Here is a 22,145-nt window from a genome sequence, read left to right on the forward strand (position 1 = left end):
ATAATCTTGGACATACTGTACGTCAAGGGAAATTTCAAAGATCCAAAAAATTTTCAAAAGTGGCTGCACGTGTCCCCTCCTCTGATTTTTAAAGATGTGTCAAAATCAAGTTAGCAGGCGACGTGCACAGCCTAAGGGAAAGAGGAACATTGAATAAAAGAAAAAAAATTATTTTTCAAGCAACCGTATTTATTTTTTCAGATATATTATAATTTTGTGATCTACATTACAAATAAAATATAAAGGAGAAATTCGTATGATTCTAAAAAAAAGGGAAACAATAAATTTACATCATAAAATTGAACTTTTAAAATTTACTAAAATATATGATTACATCGGTGTACCATACTATATAATTGACCCGATTTAAAATTTAAATGTTTCACTCTACAATCCAAGAAACTCGATCTAAATTTAAGTATAGCAGCAACTTAAGTTGAACACCCAAAAGTTTAACCGTCCAAAAGAATAACCGTCCAAAAGAATAACCGTCAAAAAGAATAATCTGGTGGTTTTCCCGTGACTAGATAGTTGCATTACCGTAAGTCGGTCTAATGTTGACAACCCCAATCTTATGGGAGAGGCTGGATTTTTTACAAGCTCTTATTTGATTTGGTTGGTCGTTAAGATGTAATAAAAGAATCTAGACTACTTTTACTAAAGAACGCTTCATCTCTATCACTTTAAATGACCAATTAGTGAAGTATCTTATATAAACTCCAGCTCATCCCAATCTTATTCCGACAAAAAACAATTTTGAGAGTTCGGAATAATAGGCAGGCCAGAACCACTGATTGAGACGATTACTGTATGTTGTTTAGCGGTCAGAGAGAATAAAAATCTTTAGAGAAAAACTTTTTTCCATAAGCCGTTCTGACCTTTCTATTATTATCAACTGTAAAAAGGGTGACGGAATTCTATTTGTTGTTGTTGATATTTGACCAACTAAAGGTAAAGGATTCACTGCGATCGCCCAAGAATATTCACCTTTCCACCGTAAAATATTAAAAAGTCCCGCATTCAAATGCAACGGTGGTCATCGACCTAAGCTAAATTTTAACATAATCCTTTCAAGTAATTAGATATTAGGACTGATAGCCCATTTAGCCCATTGTACAAGTTGTGAGCTTTCATCATACGGCGGGTAACGTGGTCTGTGAAAAGAAAAAATGGAAACAATTCAAATATCATCTCGGACTCAGACTTGGACTTTTAGACTACATATTCGAACATCCAATTAGTGGACACCATCGGGGAATAGTGTTAGTGTTAGGGTTAGCATTTGACTCGGTCGGGGAAAATATAACTTTCCGCTAATCAGAGGTGTCCTCCATTTAGAGAGTCCGTTAATAGCATACCGTAGTGATTCTAAAAATAGACATCAAAATTACTATTTGTCCGAGTTTTAATCCCATCATCCCTTGCATTAATTGCTTTTGCAAGTCAATTACACTTATTGACAATACAAAAGTAATAACTTGCACGCATTACGAATCAATATGAAAAGAATTGTGGGATTGAATTTCGGTCAAAAACCAAAAGTAATAATTATGACGTTTGCATACCGGTGTGCTATTGGAGTTTTTACTGTATATTTTTCATCCCCTTTGTCAGTCGGAACCACTACATAGAAATGGCAACTATTGCCTTAACGGGAAATATTTCCCGAACGGGAAGGTGAAAAACTTACAGAAATGGATAGAGTTTCCGAATCAGGAAGTTAACCAGTTTCCCGATCGGGAATATGACCTCTGCGCACTCCGGAAATGGTCGTGGAAGGTAAATAACCTTTTACCGGGTATCTTAATCCTACTTTCCCCATTCCCAATTAAAAACTTCCCTATTTGGAAACTTCTTCTCGATCGGGAAACAAAAATCTGCTTTGTTTACAAACTTCCCGTTCGGGAACAATGAAAAGTTCTTGACCAAAACGGGAAACTGAAAAGTGATGAAATTTTCAATCTGGAAACAGTTTCCTTTTTGGGTTATTTTCACCTTCCCGTTCGGGAAATATTTCCCACTTCTATGTAGTGGTTCCGACTGTTTGTGTCCCTGTCTGTTAGTTAAAAAATAAACGCTGCGAATTTTTCTTCCATAGAGATGAAACTTAAATGAATGATTGTCCATGAACAACTTCAAAACAATTGTTGAAGAACTGTGTAAAAAGTACCTTGTTTAAAATGATAAGTATCCATTTAAAAAATCAACTATCAACTTTATTTGTTAATATAATTCAATATGTAATATGACACTTACGAGTGCAGCATTTCCAGTGATTGGTTCTTATAGACATAAGCTTTGGAATGTGAGAAAGCATCGAAGGAATGTTTTCCATGATAAGCTCCCATACCACTGTTACCAATACCACCAAAAGGTAACGAATTGTCTAAAATAATGAACAGTTTAAATTATTCAAGCATTTTTTTGTTAAGACAAGTGTCTACTTTCCCTCTGTTTCAATTTCTGATAACAAGGTTTTAAAAAGCCTTAAGTACATCTCGGGTAAGTTATGGCATGTCTCAAAAACTGAAAAAAAAATTCTCGAAACTTTGCTGACGTAATCATGACTTTAGTGAGATACATCTTTGGTGAAAAATTGAAGACAATTGGATAAATTATCCTTGAGAAATTCAACTTTTAGTTTTCATGACGTCATCGATTATGACGTCGTAATGAAGAGGCAAAATAAGTTTTCAAGTTTTCAATTCACGCTACTTAAAGTAACCTTGTTTATAAATTGATTAATAAACGCCTACTTCTTTTAAACGCCCCCTTCTCGAATGAACGCCCCTCCTAAAATCCAATTTAATAAACACCCGGGGCGTTATTCGAAGTAGTAGGGTAAGTAGCTTCATTTCCCATCCCAGGATTTCATCTCTACCCCTTAGGGCTTTTAAGGCACGAGGAAATTTGTTTTGATATCTTTAAATTTAAATTGACAATAAAAGGGTTAAAGATATTACACAATTTGTAAATTATTATGAGAAAGAGTAGAAATCCAAAAGCCAAATCTCAAGGGGAAAATATTCCAGCCGTATTGAGATCAAATAAATTCTTGAGAGCATCTTGAATGGAAGAAAACAGGAAAAAGATGAAAAATCTTACTTGTATAGTGAACTAACAGATCGTTGATGACGTAACCACCAGACTGTATTTCATTTGATAACCGTTCTTGCAACGATCGATCATTGGTGAAAGAATAAAGTGCTAATGGCCTCTCTCTGAAATATTGAAAGAGACAAAATTGACTGAGTTGAGAAGCCGGAAGTTTTTTTGTTGGTGCTCATCCATGAAAAAAATGAGTTGTCAACCTATTAAAAAGGGCTGGATGTACCAGGGGTAAGTCAAACTTGTGGATTTCCAAGGGGTAAAAAAATCAGCTGATTACACGAGCTGCTTTTCAAAATATACTTAGAGAAGTCTTCGACGAGGTTGAGGACGGGTACAATCATGGTCGAAACATTTTGAGATTTAAGTGTATTCAACTATTTTCAGGAATTAAAGTTCGGGCGAGAGTTGCTATTTTAGCACTTTCTTTCATAGAATATTTCGATTCTGGAGGGGTTCGGTGGCTTCTAGACTATATATATTCCAAGCCTTATTGGAGCAAATTTGAGCTTTGTAATCCTGAGATCCTAAGGTCGTAAGTCGTAAGTCTCTTGTTAAAACTCAGAGTTGAAACTCTACTCTCCAACTGTAGTTCAACGCACTTAAAAATCATTTGTGGTGTTTAAAATTTCGCAGGGAAATCCCTTTTGTCTCAAATGTTTTATCCATGATTGTAGTTAACATAATATTTGTACCGAGCTGAACACCACGTTTTTCGCTGTAACAAAAAAACAAAGATGACATGTGCTTCCTACCTGTCTAACACGAAATCGATTGCATCATCCGCACTGTCAACTACCACCATTGGTACAATAGGTCCGAAAATCTCGTCCTCCATTATGTTATCGGATGTCGTAACATTATTCAAAATGGTAGGTGAGATGTAGAGGTCGTCTTCATCTGTCTTGTTACCGAACACTACTTTTGATTCTGAAGCTTTTAGAAGTTTGTTCAATCGTCTGTGAAAAATTTATAAAGAATTATAAATTAACGAATAGAGATATCGCACCTCTATCGCTTGAAGCCTGAGAGCTTATTGTTGATACCACTTTTTGAAGCTACTTTTATATCTTTGGCTGAGTATTTTGACCTATTTCGGGCGCATGTGCGCGACTCTCGGGGTCCCTTCTTGCCAAATAAATAAAGATTTTCTTAAAAACAAAAGCTTTACATTTTGAACTCACTGAAAATGTCTTTTGTTGACAATTCGACAATAACTATCGGACTTCTGAGCATCCTCGCCAAAGAATTCGATGACAGCAATTTTCAATGCATCAGTTAGTTTCTTTTGAACTTCTGTGCCGATACAAAGAATGTAATCTGCGGACAAACAAGCCTGAAAGAAGAAAGGAACAACAACACCATTCGAATGAGTTCGTTACCCAAATAACCATAACGTCTTTAGTTAACTCTCAATAAATCGAACTGGAAGTTTGATTTGTTCGATTTACAGAGATTTGAATTATAGATAGAAATTAATGGAAGCTTTTCCCTTTGGCGGAAACTGAAAATTATTTAGAGTTATAGAAAAATTCAAATAATGACGAATTAGCGAGAGCAATATTGGTCTTCCTAAGATCTTTCTTGAATAATAATTATGATTATGGCCAGTACTTAAATACCTATCAAAAACAGATCAGGACGTCCAACTTTGAAATTCTTGCATTGATACCCGGAGGAAGTATTAATACCCGTTATTAATTGAAAGGGTAATTAAAATAGATGGACATTTGAGGGCTGTTAAAGTACTCATAATTATCACTTGCACATATCTGGTAACTAAGTGTCTGCGTTATTCCAGGCCTTGGTGAAGTTCTATGATTGACGACTTTTTACTATGGACTGAAATATTGTTTTTACCTGACCGGCATTGACAAATTTTCCCCATGCGATACGCTTTGCTGCCACGTCAAACGAACACGTGCTGTCCACTATCACAGGACTGAAAACAAACGAGATTTGGGTTTGATTATTCCGAGAGTAATGGCATTTCTGTACCTGAAAAGAACTCCCTTTTCCGGACTGTTACAATAAAAGCCAATGAAACAGTTCAAACCAAAGTGAACGAGTTTTTTACCGCCTTTTGATGATAAGACTGTTTAACGAAACTTCACAAAAGTTATTTTGCTTTGGTTTAATTTATTAAAAAACTGACCATTTTCCACCGAGTTCCAAAGTAACAGGTGTCAAATGTTTAGCTGCAGCTGCCATTATGATTTTCCCTACGAAAGGGTTACCAGTGTAAAAGATGTTGTCAAAGCGAACGGCAAGAAGAGCTGTGGTTTCAGGTACTCCTCCACAAACAACTCGGAAACAGTCCTGAAAATAAGAGGGAGAGAATATGATAATCAAATTCTTAGTTAAAGCCTGATTCAAAAAATTTGAATCACATCAGAATTGTTTTAAGAACTTCTTTTTTTTATCTTTCACTTTCCATCTTCATTTTTTAATTTCTTGAAGGATTTAGAATAAGCTTTAGAATAAACGGCACACATAACCTAGTCAGTGCACAGTTGTATTCTCAAGGAACATATTAGTCCATTATATTATTTCTCCTTTGAGAAGAATGGATGAGAATATACGGACTGTAACTTTTCTTGGAACAAAGCTTCTAAGAAGTCCGTATTGCCTTTGAATATTGAAAACTTAAATTCAATGAAGTATTCAATAATTTGATGGAATGCTTAATTATACAACATGGTCAAAAGGTGGAGTTAGGAGTTTTTTGAAAACTTGAATTCATCAGATACTGTAATAAGAGAAACATTGTATATACATTATCAAGGTATTTAGGGATGAGTTCCATCAACAGTCCAGCTGTAGCTTCTGACACTTCTGATGGTTTGATGACTGAGCAATTACCTGTTTGAAAAAAGTAGGTGGGAAATTAGAAGGTTGGGGACAAGCAAATCAGGCGGTTGATGATGTCTATCCAAATTTTCCGCTCAAATTATCGATATGAAAGCTTGAGTAATACGCTTAAAGTAAAGTCAACTTTGCAAAAAATGTACAATTAGAACTCATTTTCACAATATCAATCTGATATAAAAAAGACTCATTCTTACCTGCTGCAATAGCACCTATGAGGGGAGCAATCACCAAGGCGAACGGGAAATTCCAAGCCCCAATGACCAACGCCACACCGTACGGTTCTTTACGTATTTCACACGTCGCGTTCTTATTGGCCAGGTCTGATTTGACTTTCTCTGGTTTCATCCATTTCTTAAGATTGTTAATGGCTGAAATAAAACAAACATTTTCACAGGGTAGTAATCTAAGCGCTTTTTCATCTACAGTTAAAAAATTTATTTTTACACCAGTGCTAGTCCTAGAATGTTGGTGAGCTTCAAGATTAACCAGTAATTCGTGACCGTTTCAGTAAATTCCTTCGAAAGATATGGCGCCTAAATACCACTAAAATTTTAGAAATGCTTGAGAAAGATTGAGTTTTTAGATCCTTTTCATTAAGTAAAAATGCTTAGTTTTGCAGGGAAAACTGTGGAGACACTTGCAAAATAAGCCTGGGACTTGCCAAACCCCCTTCTAAGACACAAGTCTTGATGTTTGAACTTTACAAGTCTGTGTTTTTCTTACCAGTGGCTAATTCAATTTTGGAGAATATCACTTCACCGAAATCTGCTTCTGTTCGAGGCTGAAATTGAAAAAAAAAGAGAGTGTTGACATCTTAAAAAGGGAAATAAGTTTGATGAGAACCAATTTTGGTCATTATTGTAGGAGAAAATTCGCTAAAATTAGTTCTCGAGTTAGAGTCTTTTAAAGGTCTCAATTAATAAAGTGTCTTGGTTGGCAAATAATGAAAATGAGAAAATATCAAATCCCATAGGCTTGACCAACAATGTTGCACATGCAGGCACATGAACCCTAGAAGTCAAATTAATTCGGGGGTACGAAAATTATTGTTTTAGATATTACCTCCAGTTACACCCCGTTACACTACCCAAAAAAGTATTGCCGTAAGTATTACCTTTCGTAAATCTTTATGTAAAGCTTCGTAAATTTCCTCTTTATTTTCATCAATTAATTTACTGAGTTGTTTTAATTGTTGAATACGTGATTCGCAACTTCGTAATTTTCCACGTCGAAAGGATTTTCGTAATTCTTTGACCTCCTATAGTAAAGAGGTATTGAGATTATATTGGTCGCGTCAAAAAGGATAACAAGAATTTTGAAAGGTCTTTGTTTGTTCATAAACTCAGCATGAGGGATATTATTTTTTCGGGGGTAAGAAAAGAGTTCAAGGTTAAATCTGCATTTTTCCAGAACACATTGGGCAATTTTGGGTGTCCAAGGGCCGGGTGTAAATCGCGTAAATTGTTTAGATTTCGTGTACAAAATGTTTGTCCGGTAGGGCTTGTAGAAAAGAATTTTCTGAGCTCAAATATATTATTCACCTTTTCATAGCTTTCGGTCGACATCGTTCGTAGTTTTTAGGTTATTTTTTTAATTATTTTTATCTTAAAACATAACAAGAAAGAAAATAGTATTTTTTTCATTCAAACACTTCCAGAACCTTCAAGCTAAAAATAAATAAACGACTCGAATTTTTATTTTTTATTTCATATCTCCAGTTTACTTAATCATAGACATTACAGAAGAATTGCCATTGTCAAAGTTAGTAGTTAAATGATATCTATTTCTATATTATGATTGTTATTATATTATCATCCATTTTATATATAATATTTCATATCTATCTAGCTTGTTATCTATACTAAGATATCGAAATTCTCTACTCTAAAATCATAAAATTTGCTCTAAAAACATCTATAATATAAAAAAATATGCTATTAAATCTGACAAATATTTATCTAGAAGAAAAAGTAAGGTTAGGATCAAATTCAACCTAAATCCAACAAGAAACACACACCTGAAGCATAAAATGGCATTTTTGTGAAATTATTGAGCCTTGCTGCTGAATAATTGTGTTACGGATAAAAGTGCTCTATAAATGGCATTTTTAGGCTTTGTTACCAAATTCCATGATGGTGATATTCTTAGAGAATTCTTAATTATTTTGTCCAATCTCATCATGAATATTCTTAAAAAGTTTATTCTTATAAAAAAAGCGTGCAAAAAAACAAAAATTTCAAAACTCAAACGGAAATGTTAAATCAAAACGTGCAAAGAATGACGAGGTGTTTGTTTGTGCGTAAATATGTTGTTGTGACCATTGAGTTTTAAGCCCAGAGGGCTAGAGGAGAAACTTTAACCCTTCTCAGGCATAATTGAAGCACGTTGAAGCTACTTATTTTCAATCCAAAACGCGCATAGAACACCGACGCCGTAATCATGACGACGGATTGTATCTAGCGGTTCCTTTGTTTTGGAGGACTACATTTTTTGAAATCTAGCGGTAGATTTTAGTTTTAATCCGGCGTTTGCATAAAAAAATACGCACGAGCGTTCTGGGCGGGAAATAAGTGGTTTCATTTCCCATCCAAGAGACTCGCCTCTAGCCCTTCGGGCTTGAAACTCAATGGTTGTGACGTGCTTTTTACTCTTAGTTGACGGTGTGAATAATTGAATAAATACAGCAAGAAAGATAAAATTTCGAAAATATTACGTTAAAGGCAGAGAATTTCACACATAGGCGGTTTCGCGAATCCTTCGTGAACGAAATACTGGTTATATGAAACAAATCCTTAAAAATACAATAAAATTTAGACAAAGCAGAAAGGAGAAAAATTATTAATATATCAGGAAAATGCGAATTTTAAAATCAATTTCTTACGTGACTAGTCATCTCGCTAGGGGAAGCCCTTAATGTTTATGATGAGAAATGTAAAAGGGTAAGACAATAAATCATGTACAAGGCTAAACATTGAGCAGGTACTTATACACAGAAGCTAATATACCTAGAGTGAGTGAGGTAAGAAGTAATGTTACAGACCAGCTTATACCAGCGGGTTTTCCATTGGGTGTCAGCAACCATTTAACTATGCGCATGGCTCTTCCATTATAGTCATATGGCGGATATCGAAATCTGAAGCAGAAAAATAGGAATATGCCATCTCAGGCGGAGGAAGGGGGCGGGGTACTGGCATTAAAGAAAGTCGGGTATGTGCTGACCGAACTTACAAGACTCTTTTAAAAAGACTAAATTTGGGAAAAGTTAAGCGCAAGAAACGCTTTTTAAAAACATTTCTTACCCTTAGAGAGAATCTCTACTTTGAATGCTTTGCCTTAATCACCTTAATTAACCAGGTCAGGTCGTCACATTCGCCATATCCCTTTAGAGCAGAACGTGGATGCGCAGAATAAATTATCTGTTATGAGATTATTTCTGTTTGACCCAGCATCTATTTTTGAGGTTCTCACTAGGTCACTTAGACAGAGATTTTGTTGAGAATTCAAAATGAAACCAATAAGGTTAAAATAACAATTTCTCTTCTCATAAGAGGGGGGGAGGGATTTGTACTCACTTGTTCATAGATTCGTTCTTTTGCTTAGTGAAAAGACAGCTCTTTCGGTGTGTGAACGCGTCGTATGTATATTTGCCATGGTAACAACCCATACCGCTCATGCCCACTCCCCCGAATGGGAGATTGGTGACTAGAATAAAGGAAATTGCAACGTTGTTTCCTATATTACTAGAACTAACATAAATATCGTTCAAGAAATAACCTTTAAGACAATTCTTCATTAGACTTGTTTAGTAAACATAGTATTAGAGTATCTCAACTAATTTAGTAAACATGATTTCACTATTATATTACGTATACCAAAAAAGGCAACTAGCTTGCAAGTCTAGCGGCTGGCAAGTCTTCGAGGAAGCAAAAAGATATCTTATCAAAGAAATCAACCAAATCAAACCCCTGGTATTATGGTTGAGACGAAAGGCCAAGCCCAATTTGTTTCACATTTACACATCTGATCCACAAAACTAAAACGGTACATGCAACACTTCATAAAGAATTACAAAATCTGCAAAAAAGTCACGGTTGAATGTCATGCATGTTTTCAAATAACAAACATATTAGAAAGTAAACTTGAAATTACGTAAGAACAGGACGGAACGTAATTAAAATAACGAAAAATGCGAATTACATAGCTTAGTCCATAGACTGACTTATTTCTTTTTAACTGGTAAATGCCAAAGACAATTCTCTATCGTAATAAAAATGAACACAGCTAGGGCTCTAAACAGTCAGCTGTGATCATTTAAAGGGTCCTTACAGAATGATCGATTCTTATAAACTTTATATTTGAAACGTCTTTGAAAAATAAACAAATTTGAAAAAACGACCCCTCTAAGCAAACATTAAAAAAAAGGTATGTTCCCTTTAAAACACGTTGAAACATAATCTGAACAGCAAATATACCCCTTTTTTCATAACTTCAGTAACCAGGGCCCGTGGCACATATTTATTCTTGTTTCTCATCTTTTATTAAGCCTTTGAAATATTTTTTCGTTGATTTTTCTTGTACCTCTTCAAAGGGAATGTTAAACGAATAAATTCCTGTTCATCGTAAACCAATGGAACCCGTTGTGTTTGCTCTATAAACGAACAATATCCCTTTAATTCTACTTCAGCTTCAAAATGGGTCTATTCCTACTTTGTTTTCCATTGGCGCCATTGGCTTAATCTTTCTTATAGTTTTGACCCGAAGACTCCTCTTTCGAGCGACCGTAGTATAGTTGGAAAGCATTCGCGCAAGGGTCATAATACCAAAGACTTCCTACTTTGTAAAAATATGGTACTTGGTGCCTCTGTGCTTGATGCTCAGCAATTAAGAGAAGGATCGAGGGTAAGTGGAGCAACCCAGGGAGAAAAAGTGGTACCCTACCTTCGGGTGGGTAGCTATCGAAAGAGGGGACTTTTTTTACAGTAACTATAAAGAGCAAACACCCTCTTTCTTCTATTCTAAACAGCGGACAAGCGATTCTTCAAATCCTACACACGCACATGCCAGCCACAAATCCGCTGGAATCAACGGTTTACTGATACAGATATTGTTGAGTAATATTTAAACCTAATCACGGAATAAACCAAACTCTGCATCTGGGCATATCCAACTAGTTTTCAACCTTTAGCCGTAAAACGATTATTAAAGTAAACTAGCCGGTACCCGGCGTCGCACGCCGGTTTAGCTGTTTTCTGAACGCATTTGAAGTCCTTTGGATTTTGGGAAGGTGGCTTAAACACGATGAAATCAAAATTAAAGGGAAGGATTCTCTTCAAAGTTTGACTCTATCCCTCCCGGGTGACGTATCTTTTAACCATATTTTGAAAAAGATTTTTGTGGCAAAAATGATCAGAAAGCAGAAAGGGCGTCATTCCCAAATTACACCATACCGGCGACCAGCGACGTCCGAGACGGCTCTGCAATTATATTTTTTTTCTCGCTTCGCTCGTGTTATATTTGCCGTAGTTCTTGATGTTTAGGAAAACTTGATGTCAAGATAAGCGGAGTGAAATAATAGACATGACACGAGATTCGTCGAAAAAAGGCAGCCCGGGAGGGGGGGGGGGTACTTAGGCAAGAGAAGGGTATGGGTATGTGCCGGCCTTAAAGGTGCCTTTTTTGAAACATGGCAGTTTGAAAAATCGGAAAATCAAACTTCAGTCCCACTAAGAATCGGAAAAATAGGAATATTTCAACTTTTTGCCCCCAGAAAGATAGAAATTTGGTCAAAATAGTTCCAAAAAGTGAATTAAAATGCACACAATTTCTTCTCCTCTTTATTCTGTTAGGGGTCCGAGGGGCAGGGCAGAAAGTCAGCCCCCCCCCCCCCCCGGACAGCTAGGACACGCAGACAAAAAAGCGTGATAGCGCAATTTTATGTTGCTTTTTATAAAATAACTTCGTCATAACTTCGATAACATTTCAAATTCAACAATGACTTAGATTTACAGCAAAATAATTATCGACATGATGTTTAAAGGTCCCTCTTTACGAAGAAAGAACTCTAGTTTTTACCGCCTTTTGAATGTATTTTTAATGTTGCTGTTGTTCTAACAAACTTGTATTGTGATTCTTATGTTTTATTTTATATTTGTTCTTTTCTTTAACAGATTCTGTTTAAAAGATTTTCTTTTGTTTTGAAAAGAATTCGAATGTCTCAAATCAAATAAGGTCGTTAATTACATTGGAAAACATAAAACAAAAGAAAAGAAAGAAAAAAAAAGAAAAAGTCTAATCTATCAATCAAAACAAAGTCTTTATAAAACGGCGCGAATATGGTTAAACAAATTTGTGGAGCAAGAACAAAATAAAAGTCATCTTTTGGAAGAACAAAAACATTGCATCGAAAACGAAAGTTGTTATGCACAGACAGAAAACAGAAAACAGAAAAAGTTTACTTTCTGGTTACTTTCTTTAATAACTAGGTAATGTAGTATAAAGATTTCAGATTCTCCATGGCAATCGAGTTATACATATAGCTTTTTTTTAGAATAAAGATATGACATTTTTAAATCTTTAATTATTTGCAGCTCCTTTTCCGGTGAAAACAAAATCAGAAGACAGCAAAGAGCACGAAGCAGAATAAGAGGATTTACTCACTTCCAACCTGCAACACACAATCATTGACACAGACAGTTCCTGAGGATGTCCTTGCCAAGATGTCGTTCACAACATCGTTTTTCTTCGAAAAAACATAAAGGGCTAACGGCTTTTCGTTCTCTTGAACAAACTCCACAGCCTCGTCGACGTTGGCAACAGAAAGGACTGGAAGAATCGGGCCGAAGATCTCTTCTTGCATGACCGGGTCGTCGGATGAAACATTTTTCATAATGGTGGGTGAGATGTAAAGATCTTTCTCATCCAGGTGGTTCCCGTAGACTACTTTAGATGGATCGATCAGTTTCTGAAGTCGTCTACAAAAAAGGATTCTCAACTAATAAGTGTCTGTCTTCAGATCGATGGTAAGTCGCGCATGATTTCGCATAGAAAGGTGCCAAATAAACGGGGGGGGGGTTCGAATAAACGGGGGGAGGGTGGAAAATTTTCGAAATTTCAATAAACGGGGGGGGGGGACCTAATTGCCGGGGGGGGTTGGGAATTGTACTTCTGAAACCCCAAAAATAAGGTAAATATAGCCTAAAACCAGGCTATTAAGAGCAAAATAAGGGGCCTTCTCTTTGACAGCTGAAAATATTCTTAAAAATTAATAAACGGGGGGGGTCCTAATAAGGTCCGGGGGGGGTCGGAAAATTTTCATTAACAAGCGGGGGGAGCCTGTTTATTTGGCACCTAAGAGTACTCTTTTGTTGGAACTGGCCTAATTATTTTCTTTCTCGGGTCCGTGATTAACATTAGCAGGTCAGTATCCGACCAGATGCATCTATTTATTCAAACCCTGTCAAAACAACATAACATACTTGCGTAATGCATTATTGGCATTATCCCTTATTAATAAACTCCATATCCTACTTGAAATTCCGGAGGTTAAGAATACGTCCAAAATCAGGAGATTCTTGTGCATTTTCACCATAAAATCCATCCAGTGTTTTCTTCAGACATTCGATCAATCGGTCTTGTACGTTATCACTAATGCATAATACGTAATCAGTTGCAATACAAAGCTACGAGAAGAATTAATAAAAAGGCACTACACCAACAATTCTATACTTAATGTCATTTTAAGGGATTTGGATGACGAGTTCTCAAAGTAGCTTTTCATCGAGATCTGGTAACTCTATTCTTTTGAGATTGTTCCCGTTGGCCTTGGATTGCGAGGTCGAAAATACATCTATTCGACTTTAGCCTTTAGAGAGACTATTTCAAGTACTTTGAATTTCTTATGTACACCAAATGAGAAATTTTTCCAAAGCTTTAGTTCAAATTAAAGAACATATTATCCTTTTCAATTTCTAAGCTTTTCAAATCTTTTTGAAACTTGAGAAGGGTACCTTTATCACTCTCAATTATCAACAAATGTTTACCTGGCCAGCATTGGTATATCTAGCCCATGAAATACGGTTTGCTACGAGCTGCATATCACATGTCTCATCAACAATGGCTGGACTGAAATTGAAAGAGAAAAATATAAAAGTAAAACATTACAAAGGGCAATTTCAGTCGACCTGATAATATCCCAATTTGAGTGATGTGCCATTGACGGTTATTGTTCCGGCTAAAAATTCTTACTTTTAATCGATTAAGTCCTAAGTCTATTACTGAGAGCATTACTGGTATCCTGTAAATCAACCTTCCTTCTTTTATGAATACTTACTTTTTCCTGATAACAGGCTAATAAAAGGAATTTCCACTAGTAAACAAAGAAAACCTTTTCAGATAATGCAATTTTATCAAAAAATTCACAATTTTGCTTTCCCAGTAGTTCTTTCTTTATTTTGGAGGGGTGGGGATAAATACAACAAGCAACATGCTGAATGGACCTACCTAATGATTAACATCAGATGAAAATAAGAAAAAAGTGACAATAATTGTACAGAAATTCAGAATGGAAAAAAAAAGCTTGTGTGTTGAATAATGTAACATGGTAAAAAGGAATTTCCCCAAATACGAAAATCACTTGAACCATTCAGGCCTAAAAAACCTTTTAAGCTGTTTTTTGCCCAAATTTACCCAAAATAATTTTCCTTAAAAATCTGGCTTCGTCACATTGCCATTTTGCATCATTGTGCAAAAAATCAGAAAAAAAATATGAGTCAACCTTGAGAAAAGCTATATTTTCTTATTTGGTTAAAGGGAATTTCCCCAAAATACGAAAATCCGTCTTTTAAGGCGAATAAGAATTTCCCAGGAAAAACCACTTCAGCCATTCTTTAGAGAATCTTGCCCTCCATCTTTGTACAAAAAATCAGAAAAAAGTAATGACAGGATTTTGGACAAAGTCCAAAAAACCTTATTTTTAGGCAGTTTTTGGCCCAAATTTGCCCAAATATATTTTTTTTCGAAAATCGGGCTCCGACACATTTTAGGCATTGCCATTTTGCATCATTGTGCAAAAAATCAGAAAAAAATAATGAATCAACATTGTTAAAAGCTATATCTTCTTATTTGGTTAAAGGGAATTTCCCCCAAAATACGAAAATCCGTTTTTTAAGGCGAATAAGAATTTTCCGGGAAAAACCACTTCAGCCATTCTTTAGAGAATCTTGCCCTCCATCTTTGTACAAAAAATCAGGAAAAAGTAATGACAGGATTTTGCACAAAGTCCAAAAAACCCTATTTTTAGGTAGTTTTTGGCCCAAATTTGCCCAAATAAATTTTTTCTCAAAAATCGGGCTCCGTCACGTTCTGGGCATTGCCATTTTGCATCATTGTGCAAAAAATCAGAAAAAACTAATGAGCCAATCCTGAGAAAAGCTGGTAACAGACGGACGGACGAACGAACGGACGAACGAACGGACATGGGTTAATTTATAGGACCTCCACCGGGGCACCCGGAGGTAGGTCCAAAAAGAAATCTTGAGATATAATTAGTGTTTTAAAAGTCTCACCATTTGCCACCTAATTCCAAATCAACAGGAGTTAAATATTGAGAGGCAGCTTTCATGATTATCTTTCCAACGGAAGGACTACCAGTGAAAAAAATCTTGTCGAAACGTTCTTTCAAAAGTTCTGTTGTTTCTTCTACTCCACCGTTAACTACTTGAACAATATCCTAAGCAGAATCAAAAGAAACATTTTCCAAAAAGGTTTTTTAGTAATAGAGCGCCAGTTTCTGCAAAAATATTTGTGGTGGCAATTTTCGGATTGCAAAAATAATCTTCCAGTTGTTATGCCCACTTTCACTTACTACTATTTTTGAAGAGTTTGTGCCTGGAGAGATGTTGTTAGGGTTAAATTTAGGGTTTATGCTGTACTTTGTTTCAGGACTTAAAAGGATCCATAGATTTATACTTTAAATAAATGACTTTTAGGACAATTCTGAAATCATAGTTTATTTTGAATCAATTCTTAAAAACTTTTGTCCAAATTAAGACTCGTTTTCTTATTTCAAGAAAAGAATTGTGTGATGAATACTCACAGGGTCGAGACATTGTTCAATCAGTTTTGTCATCAACTCAGTAGTATGTATTGAAAGTTCCGACGGTTTGATAATCACACAATTACCTAGAAAGGAAAAAGCGTTTTAAATATTCGCAGGTTGCACAGTGAACACTGTTTGACATACTTTTTCTATGTTAATTCTTTAGACAACAAATTACCAAACAACAAATAATCCACTGATAAAGCTTTACCAAAAAGTGATAAGAAATCTCCTATTATTCAACTTTACGAATGTTTTGGGTTTTTGGAACACAATTCAATGAAGTAAAAAATAGACACGTATATCCAGTTTTGAAAAGCCTTATAGGACTAAAGATTACATAAGTAATAGTTCAGTGATGACATCACACCTGCAGCAATAGCACCAATGAGCGGAATAAAACAAAGTTGAACAGGATAATTCCAAGCACCCATAACCAAAACAACACCCAATGGATCATGCAGTATCTTGGCTGAATGTTGCATGTTTAAAAGATCTGTTGATATATTTTCCGGCTTCATCCATGTTTTGAGCGCTTTGATTGCTGCAAAGGAAATTGACATTTGCAAAACTTCTGATCTTCAATTACAATCGCAAACTTTCAAAATTTCAGGAGAATCAAAGATCCTATTTAAGTTGTTTCAAAATATCTGGGGAAATTTGAAATCAATCCATACTTTTATTACTTTGCGTTAATCTTTGTGATAAATCATCAGAGTGAAATTAATTGCATATTTAAACTGACAAAAATAGACTTCATAAACTTAAATGTGAGAACATAATTCCTAAATAAAAGTTAATTACCATCACCACACTCTCTGTTCACAAATTGGGTATCTGCAAAGCAGGCCTCAGTTGTTGGCTAAAATAATCATTGACAATTTTTTTATTAAAGTATGACATCATTTACAATATTTAAAAACACTGGGAATGTATGAGCCATCACTTTCTTAAAAAAAGCCTTTTATAAGGGTATTCTATATAGGGTCTTCCAGTGCTTCCATAGGGTCTTCCAGTGCAGCAAATAGCGGTAATTACTGGTCATTTCGTAGTTTCCACATGTCATTCTGAAGCTTACTTTTTCACTTTATCCAGCTTACAGCCTTCTTTCCTAATTTTTATTCATGTTAGTTACATTTTCTTTAGCTCCTTTTTTAAACCAAAATGGGTGTTTAGCTTATCTTAGGGTCATTTCAGACTTCAAGATTTTGTTAGGGGGCTCTGTCGCCCTAGAACCCCAGCTTTGAGCCTCAGAGCTTCCCCCAACCACTGCTCAAACTCCTCTCTCTATTTTCTCAAAACTACCCACCAACCTCATATACTCTTCAAAAACATTGCAGAAAAAACCAAATTGGCAAATTCCCTGAGAATGTTATCTATTATCTTATAGCTAAATTTGTTTCCAAACCCATTTTACCATATTTTGTACGTCAAAGTAAGCCAAAAATGAATTGTTTATATATATGTTAAGGCAAATCATTAAGACTGCAAACATTATTTCGCTTATGCAAAAAATGTAAGAGAGTTTTTCAAAAAATGATACTTTTCTCAAATCTTTGTATCCAGCATCATGAAATTCTTCTTGATGATCCACAACCAGTCGATAAATTGCTTGCAGTTGCTCTAATCGTTTCTCATATTTTGCTATATAACCATCTTTGAAATTTCTTCTTAATGTAGAAACTATCTAGTACAGAAGTAGAAAAGGCAAATATTTATTCGGCTACTGGCAGTTTCATTCCACTTCTTCTGCGTATCAATCTTGGTGTAAAAAGAAAATTAGAAAATTGTGCAATTTTTTAATATTAGTTAGTATATATACGAAACAGAAAAAAACAAAAACAGTTTTTTACCAATACTTTCACAACCTTCTTCTGGGTTGATCATCATCAGCAAACTAACAATTTGAAATTTTTAGTAGATAAATCTTTGATTTATTATCTGCAACTATTAAAAATCATCATAATTCGAAAAATGCCCAAAACTTTCTTTATAGAAATGTAGCATATTAATAAACGAATGAAAAAATCATATGACAATAAAAAACATAAAGAACTTACCACAGAGTAGTCTGCTTTATTGAAATCCATTAACGAATTGAGACTATCACAATCAATCTCACACTTACATCAATCAAAATGGTTGGATGATCGGCTAGAGGTAGTTATTCTAGTTAATTTAGAAAGAGATTCTTTGTTTGTTTTTGATTGCTTCCTTCTGTACAGGATTTGGTTAGCATTATATATCTATGGACCAATATACGGAGGAGATGTGATAAAAAATGCTTGCTTTTTTATGCCAGAAGAGTCTATACATTTAGAAGAGTCTTATGGTTGGCTGACGAGCCAATTTCTTTAAAAACTATCCAAATTTCAGATGGAACTTTGCATGTCATTCTGTGGCTAATTCTGATATTTTTCTTTTATGCCAGAAACTAATTTTATGAAGGATCCTGTTCAAATGACTGCATTGGAAAGACCGTACTATGCTAGGCTAGTTAGCCAACCCTCGGCTAGTTGGCAGACAATTTTTGAAGAGCAAAACGACCTGATCTATCTTGGCTAGGGAGTAAACTACTAGTGGGGCCTGTCAGCTGTTCAAAAATAGTCTTTTTTTCTAGTAATTGGACTTTAAGTGAGAGATTTGGCCAATTTTGAAGATAAATTCCTTTCTTCAATTTTTTTTCTTTCCATATACTGTTGTTTGAAAAGGTTTATTTAGGAGACATCAGTTCTATAATTTTCAAATTCATAAGTAAGTTTCCCGGTGAAGATAATACTTTTTTTCAGCAAGACTGGTCTCGTTTCAACCGAGAAGAATTTATTCTGGATTTTCTTGAAGTTGATTGGGACACCTTTTTTTGAGATTTGGTCATAATCCAGACTCCTGTTTCAATATTTTTAATGACAAAGTGAAGGTATTTGTGAAGAGACATCTACCCACAGCCAAGCTTACCAAACATCAAGTTAGATCAAAAACAAAACCATAGATAACGCCAGGAATTTTGAAGTCAATTAAAAAACGTGACCATTAAGAAATTAAAACTAAGGAGTCCAAAGATCGACTCTATGAACTTTATCGTAGATATCGAAATATAACAGTCACTTTGACTAGGCGTAGTATTAGTAAGTAAAACCACTACATCAGATATTTTGATTTCCATTCTAAAAACTCTAGAAAAGTCTGGTCTGGTGTTCGTGATATAATCTCAACAAGGGCTAACTCAGAATCACTTATTTCAATCATCATAGGTGACTCTTTGACATCAGATCCTGAGAAAGTAGCCAATTCCTTCTCAATGATTTTTTCACTACTATTGCTGATTCTATTCGTGAAAAAATGCCCCCTTCTTACAATCACTTCAGCAGTTCCATGAAAGATCCAAATCTGCATTCCATCCTCTTAGCACCAACCACTTATCAAGAAATCGCGAAGGTGATTGGCTCTTTCTTAAGCAGTAAAGCAAGTTGTCCTCATAGTATTCCTATAAAAATCCTTAAACTTTTAAGACTTGATATTCTGTGCCAATATTGGCGCTAATAAACTACTTCTTTCTCAGTGGTATTTTTCCTTCCATTCTCAAAATATCTAAAGTTGTGCCTGTCTTCAAACATAAAGACTCTCCCCTTGAAGTCTCTAATTATAGGCCAATTTCACTTTTATCTAACATTGAAAAATTCTTTTAGAGAAAGTGATGTATTCACGTCTCTCTGACTTTCTTGAACATCATAATCAAATCTACACTCAACAATTTGGTTTTTGTAAGGCTCACTCTACTGAGCATACACTCATCAATATCCGAAACTATCGTGACAATGGTAAGTTTGCATGTGGTGTATTTGTTGATCTACAAAAAGCTTTCGACACAGTTGATCACGAAATTTTACTTGAAAAACTCCATCACTACGGAGTCAGACGCATTGTCAACGACAGGTTCCGATCTTACCTCACTAACTGCTCCCAGTATGTTTCTCTTGCAGGCTCGAATTCCCTTAATACCTATTAATCATGGAGTTCCTCAGGGTTCAGCCTTGGGTCCTCTGCTGTTCTTGTTGTATATAAACGATCTTCACTGCTGTATAAGAACCTCTGAAACATATCATTTTGCTGATGATACTCATTTACTAAACTTTTCAAAAACTGTATGGAGTCTTTGTGAGAGGGTCAATGCTGATCTCAGAGTCTTAGTCAGTTGGCTTAATGTCAACAAATTTCCTTGAATGCTAGCAAAACTGAGTTTGTTATTTTTCGTTCCCCTTGGAGACAGATGGACTGTATTCCAAGAATTAAGATTTGCGGGAAAATCCTATCACCAAGTAAGAGTGTGAAGTATTTGGGTGCTCGCCTTGACAATCATCTAAACTGGAAGGTTCATACTTCCTTTGTTGCTTCAAAATTGAAAAGGGCAAATGGGGCAATATCCAAACTTCGTCACTATGTTCCAATTCACATCCTTCAAACCATTTATCATACAATTTTTGCCTCTCATGTTCGCTATGCTAGTCAACTCTGGGGACTGCGTGACAATACTATCACATATACCTAGAATTCTTACTCTTCAAAACACTGCACTAAGACTTATGACGTTTAGTGAGCCAAGAACTTCTGGCCACTCCCCTGTTTGCTGAGCTTAAATTACTCAAAATCTTTGATCAAGTGAAAGTAATAAATATCTTATATATTAAAAAATACCTCCAGGGCAATCTTCCGTCTGATGTCCTATCAACTCTCCATCACAAAACTGGCACCAGGGGCAAAGCTTTTAAACAACTAAAACTTTCAACGGTCAAAACCACCAATTTAGGACTCTTTCTCTCGTCTTTCGTCAAAACAATGGAATGAGTTACTAATAAATCATCCTGACACAAAATCATTTTCACAACCTTGATACTGATGAACGAAAATCTTTAGCTACAAAATTATATTTAGACAAATACCCAGACGTGTCAATCAACAAATCAATTGAACGCAATTGAACATAATCGAATAATTGTAATTCGATTGTCGAATGCAATCGAAATGCAATCGAATATTACCCAGGATTTGCCGTTCGATTGCTTTGATTACATGTCATTGGTTCAATTGTATTAGATTTTATTGGCTTTCGTACGGAACTTAAAGGGGAACTCAACAAATTTTTAATTTTTATTTTTTTCCTGATTTTTGGTAATATTAAGTATAAAAATGAGAAAGAAAGTATATAGGTTCGATCTCTCAAATAAAAATCATGAAAAATCTCTCTTAACTTCAGTTAAAAATATGTCCAAAAAATCACCCCCTTTCTTTTTAAAAAAGATCGACTTCTCTTTGGATTATGACGTCACCGTATTCAGAAAACAGAGCAAATTCAGTTATGACTACAGTATGTTTTCAGAGTTCTGTTTTAAACAAGAAATAAATACATAGAAAAGTATTCCTGGTGAATTGTGGGTGATTTAGCTGAATAACAATAAAAAATCCAACAAGAAACACAAAAATTTAATCACAAACCCTCTACTGAAGGGCCTGTCTTCACTGATTTTTAGCCTGAGAAGATAAGCATCTTCCTCTTTCTGAATGCGACTACGTCATAAAACAGCTGAAAGTGCGTCTTTTTTATTTGATAAACAATTTCATTTTAGTAGAGGGGAGCCTCTTTTTAAAAGCTCATTAAACAAATTTTTAGAGTGAAAGAAGAGTTGCAACCTTGAAATTTTGATTTATCGTTGAAACAAACCATTTCAGGATAGAAACAAAAAAATCCAAAATTTGTTGAGTTCCCCTTTGAGCGCTCTGCCGCCCAAGCTAAAAAACTCTAATAGAGTGATTCAATTTAATTGCAACCAAACACGTAATCAAACTCATCGAAAATAATTGTAATCGAACAAAATCGAAGATTAATCGAATGTAATTGACAATCAATTGAACCAATTGAACATATTCAACTATCAATCAAACAAGTCTAACCTTACTCAAACGCAATCGAACACAATAGAATATTGCACAGGAATTGGATATTCGATTGAGATTCGATTACGTTCAACAGGAATCACAATTATTTGATCGCGTTCGATTATGTTTGATTGGTTCA

The 22,145-nt window shown here is 35.2% G+C and overlaps 2 protein-coding genes across 2 annotated transcripts; both read right to left on the reverse strand.

Annotated features, from left to right (window-relative positions):
• Positions 1–190: 190 nt before the first annotated feature.
• Positions 191–7,605, reverse strand: LOC136809048 (aldehyde dehydrogenase family 3 member B1-like). The gene is made up of 12 exons (XM_067065623.1): positions 7,521–7,605; positions 7,094–7,237; positions 6,703–6,760; positions 6,174–6,347; positions 5,885–5,970; positions 5,264–5,427; positions 4,969–5,050; positions 4,293–4,444; positions 3,864–4,067; positions 3,106–3,221; positions 2,257–2,386; positions 191–1,154 (listed from the first exon to the last, which is right to left on the reverse strand). The coding sequence occupies exons 1-12, from the start codon at positions 7,542–7,544 to the stop codon at positions 1,079–1,081; spliced, it is 1,410 nt and encodes a 469-aa protein (XP_066921724.1). The 5' UTR covers positions 7,545–7,605; the 3' UTR covers positions 191–1,078.
• Positions 7,606–8,876: 1,271 nt separating this feature from the next.
• LOC136809050 (aldehyde dehydrogenase family 3 member B2-like) lies at positions 8,877–18,666 on the reverse strand. Its single transcript, XM_067065624.1, has 11 exons — positions 18,136–18,666; positions 17,619–17,762; positions 16,880–16,937; positions 16,446–16,619; positions 16,073–16,158; positions 15,543–15,706; positions 14,019–14,100; positions 13,507–13,658; positions 12,637–12,950; positions 9,552–9,681; positions 8,877–9,112 (listed from the first exon to the last, which is right to left on the reverse strand). The coding sequence occupies exons 1-11, from the start codon at positions 18,163–18,165 to the stop codon at positions 8,944–8,946; spliced, it is 1,503 nt and encodes a 500-aa protein (XP_066921725.1). The 5' UTR covers positions 18,166–18,666; the 3' UTR covers positions 8,877–8,943.
• Positions 18,667–22,145: the final 3,479 nt, after the last annotated feature.

Source organism: Clytia hemisphaerica, unplaced genomic scaffold, assembly GCF_902728285.1.
Source record: "Clytia hemisphaerica strain Z4C2 unplaced genomic scaffold, Clytia hemisphaerica genome assembly, whole genome shotgun sequence".
Taxonomy (NCBI): domain Eukaryota; kingdom Metazoa; phylum Cnidaria; class Hydrozoa; order Leptothecata; family Clytiidae; genus Clytia; species Clytia hemisphaerica.

What these genes read in the sequence shown, in the direction of transcription:
- LOC136809050 (XM_067065624.1), bottom strand. Translation starts at nt 18,165, where the DNA reads ATGGATTTCAATAAAGCAGACTACTCTGTG. An exon ending in ATAAAGCAGACTACTCTGTG is followed by an intron (nt 17,763 to 18,135) that starts GTAAGTTCTTTA and finishes CTTCTGTACTAG; the next exon opens with ATAGTTTCTACATTAAGAAG. An exon ending in GAACAGAGAGTGTGGTGATG is followed by an intron (nt 16,620 to 16,879) that starts GTAATTAACTTT and finishes TTTCCTTTGCAG; the next exon opens with CAATCAAAGCGCTCAAAACA.
- LOC136809048 (XM_067065623.1), bottom strand. Translation starts at nt 7,544, where the DNA reads ATGTCGACCGAAAGCTATGAAAAG. An exon ending in CGACCGAAAGCTATGAAAAG is followed by an intron (nt 7,238 to 7,520) that starts GTGAATAATATA and finishes TCTTTACTATAG; the next exon opens with GAGGTCAAAGAATTACGAAA. An exon ending in CAAAATTGAATTAGCCACTG is followed by an intron (nt 6,348 to 6,702) that starts GTAAGAAAAACA and finishes GTTTTATTTCAG; the next exon opens with CCATTAACAATCTTAAGAAA.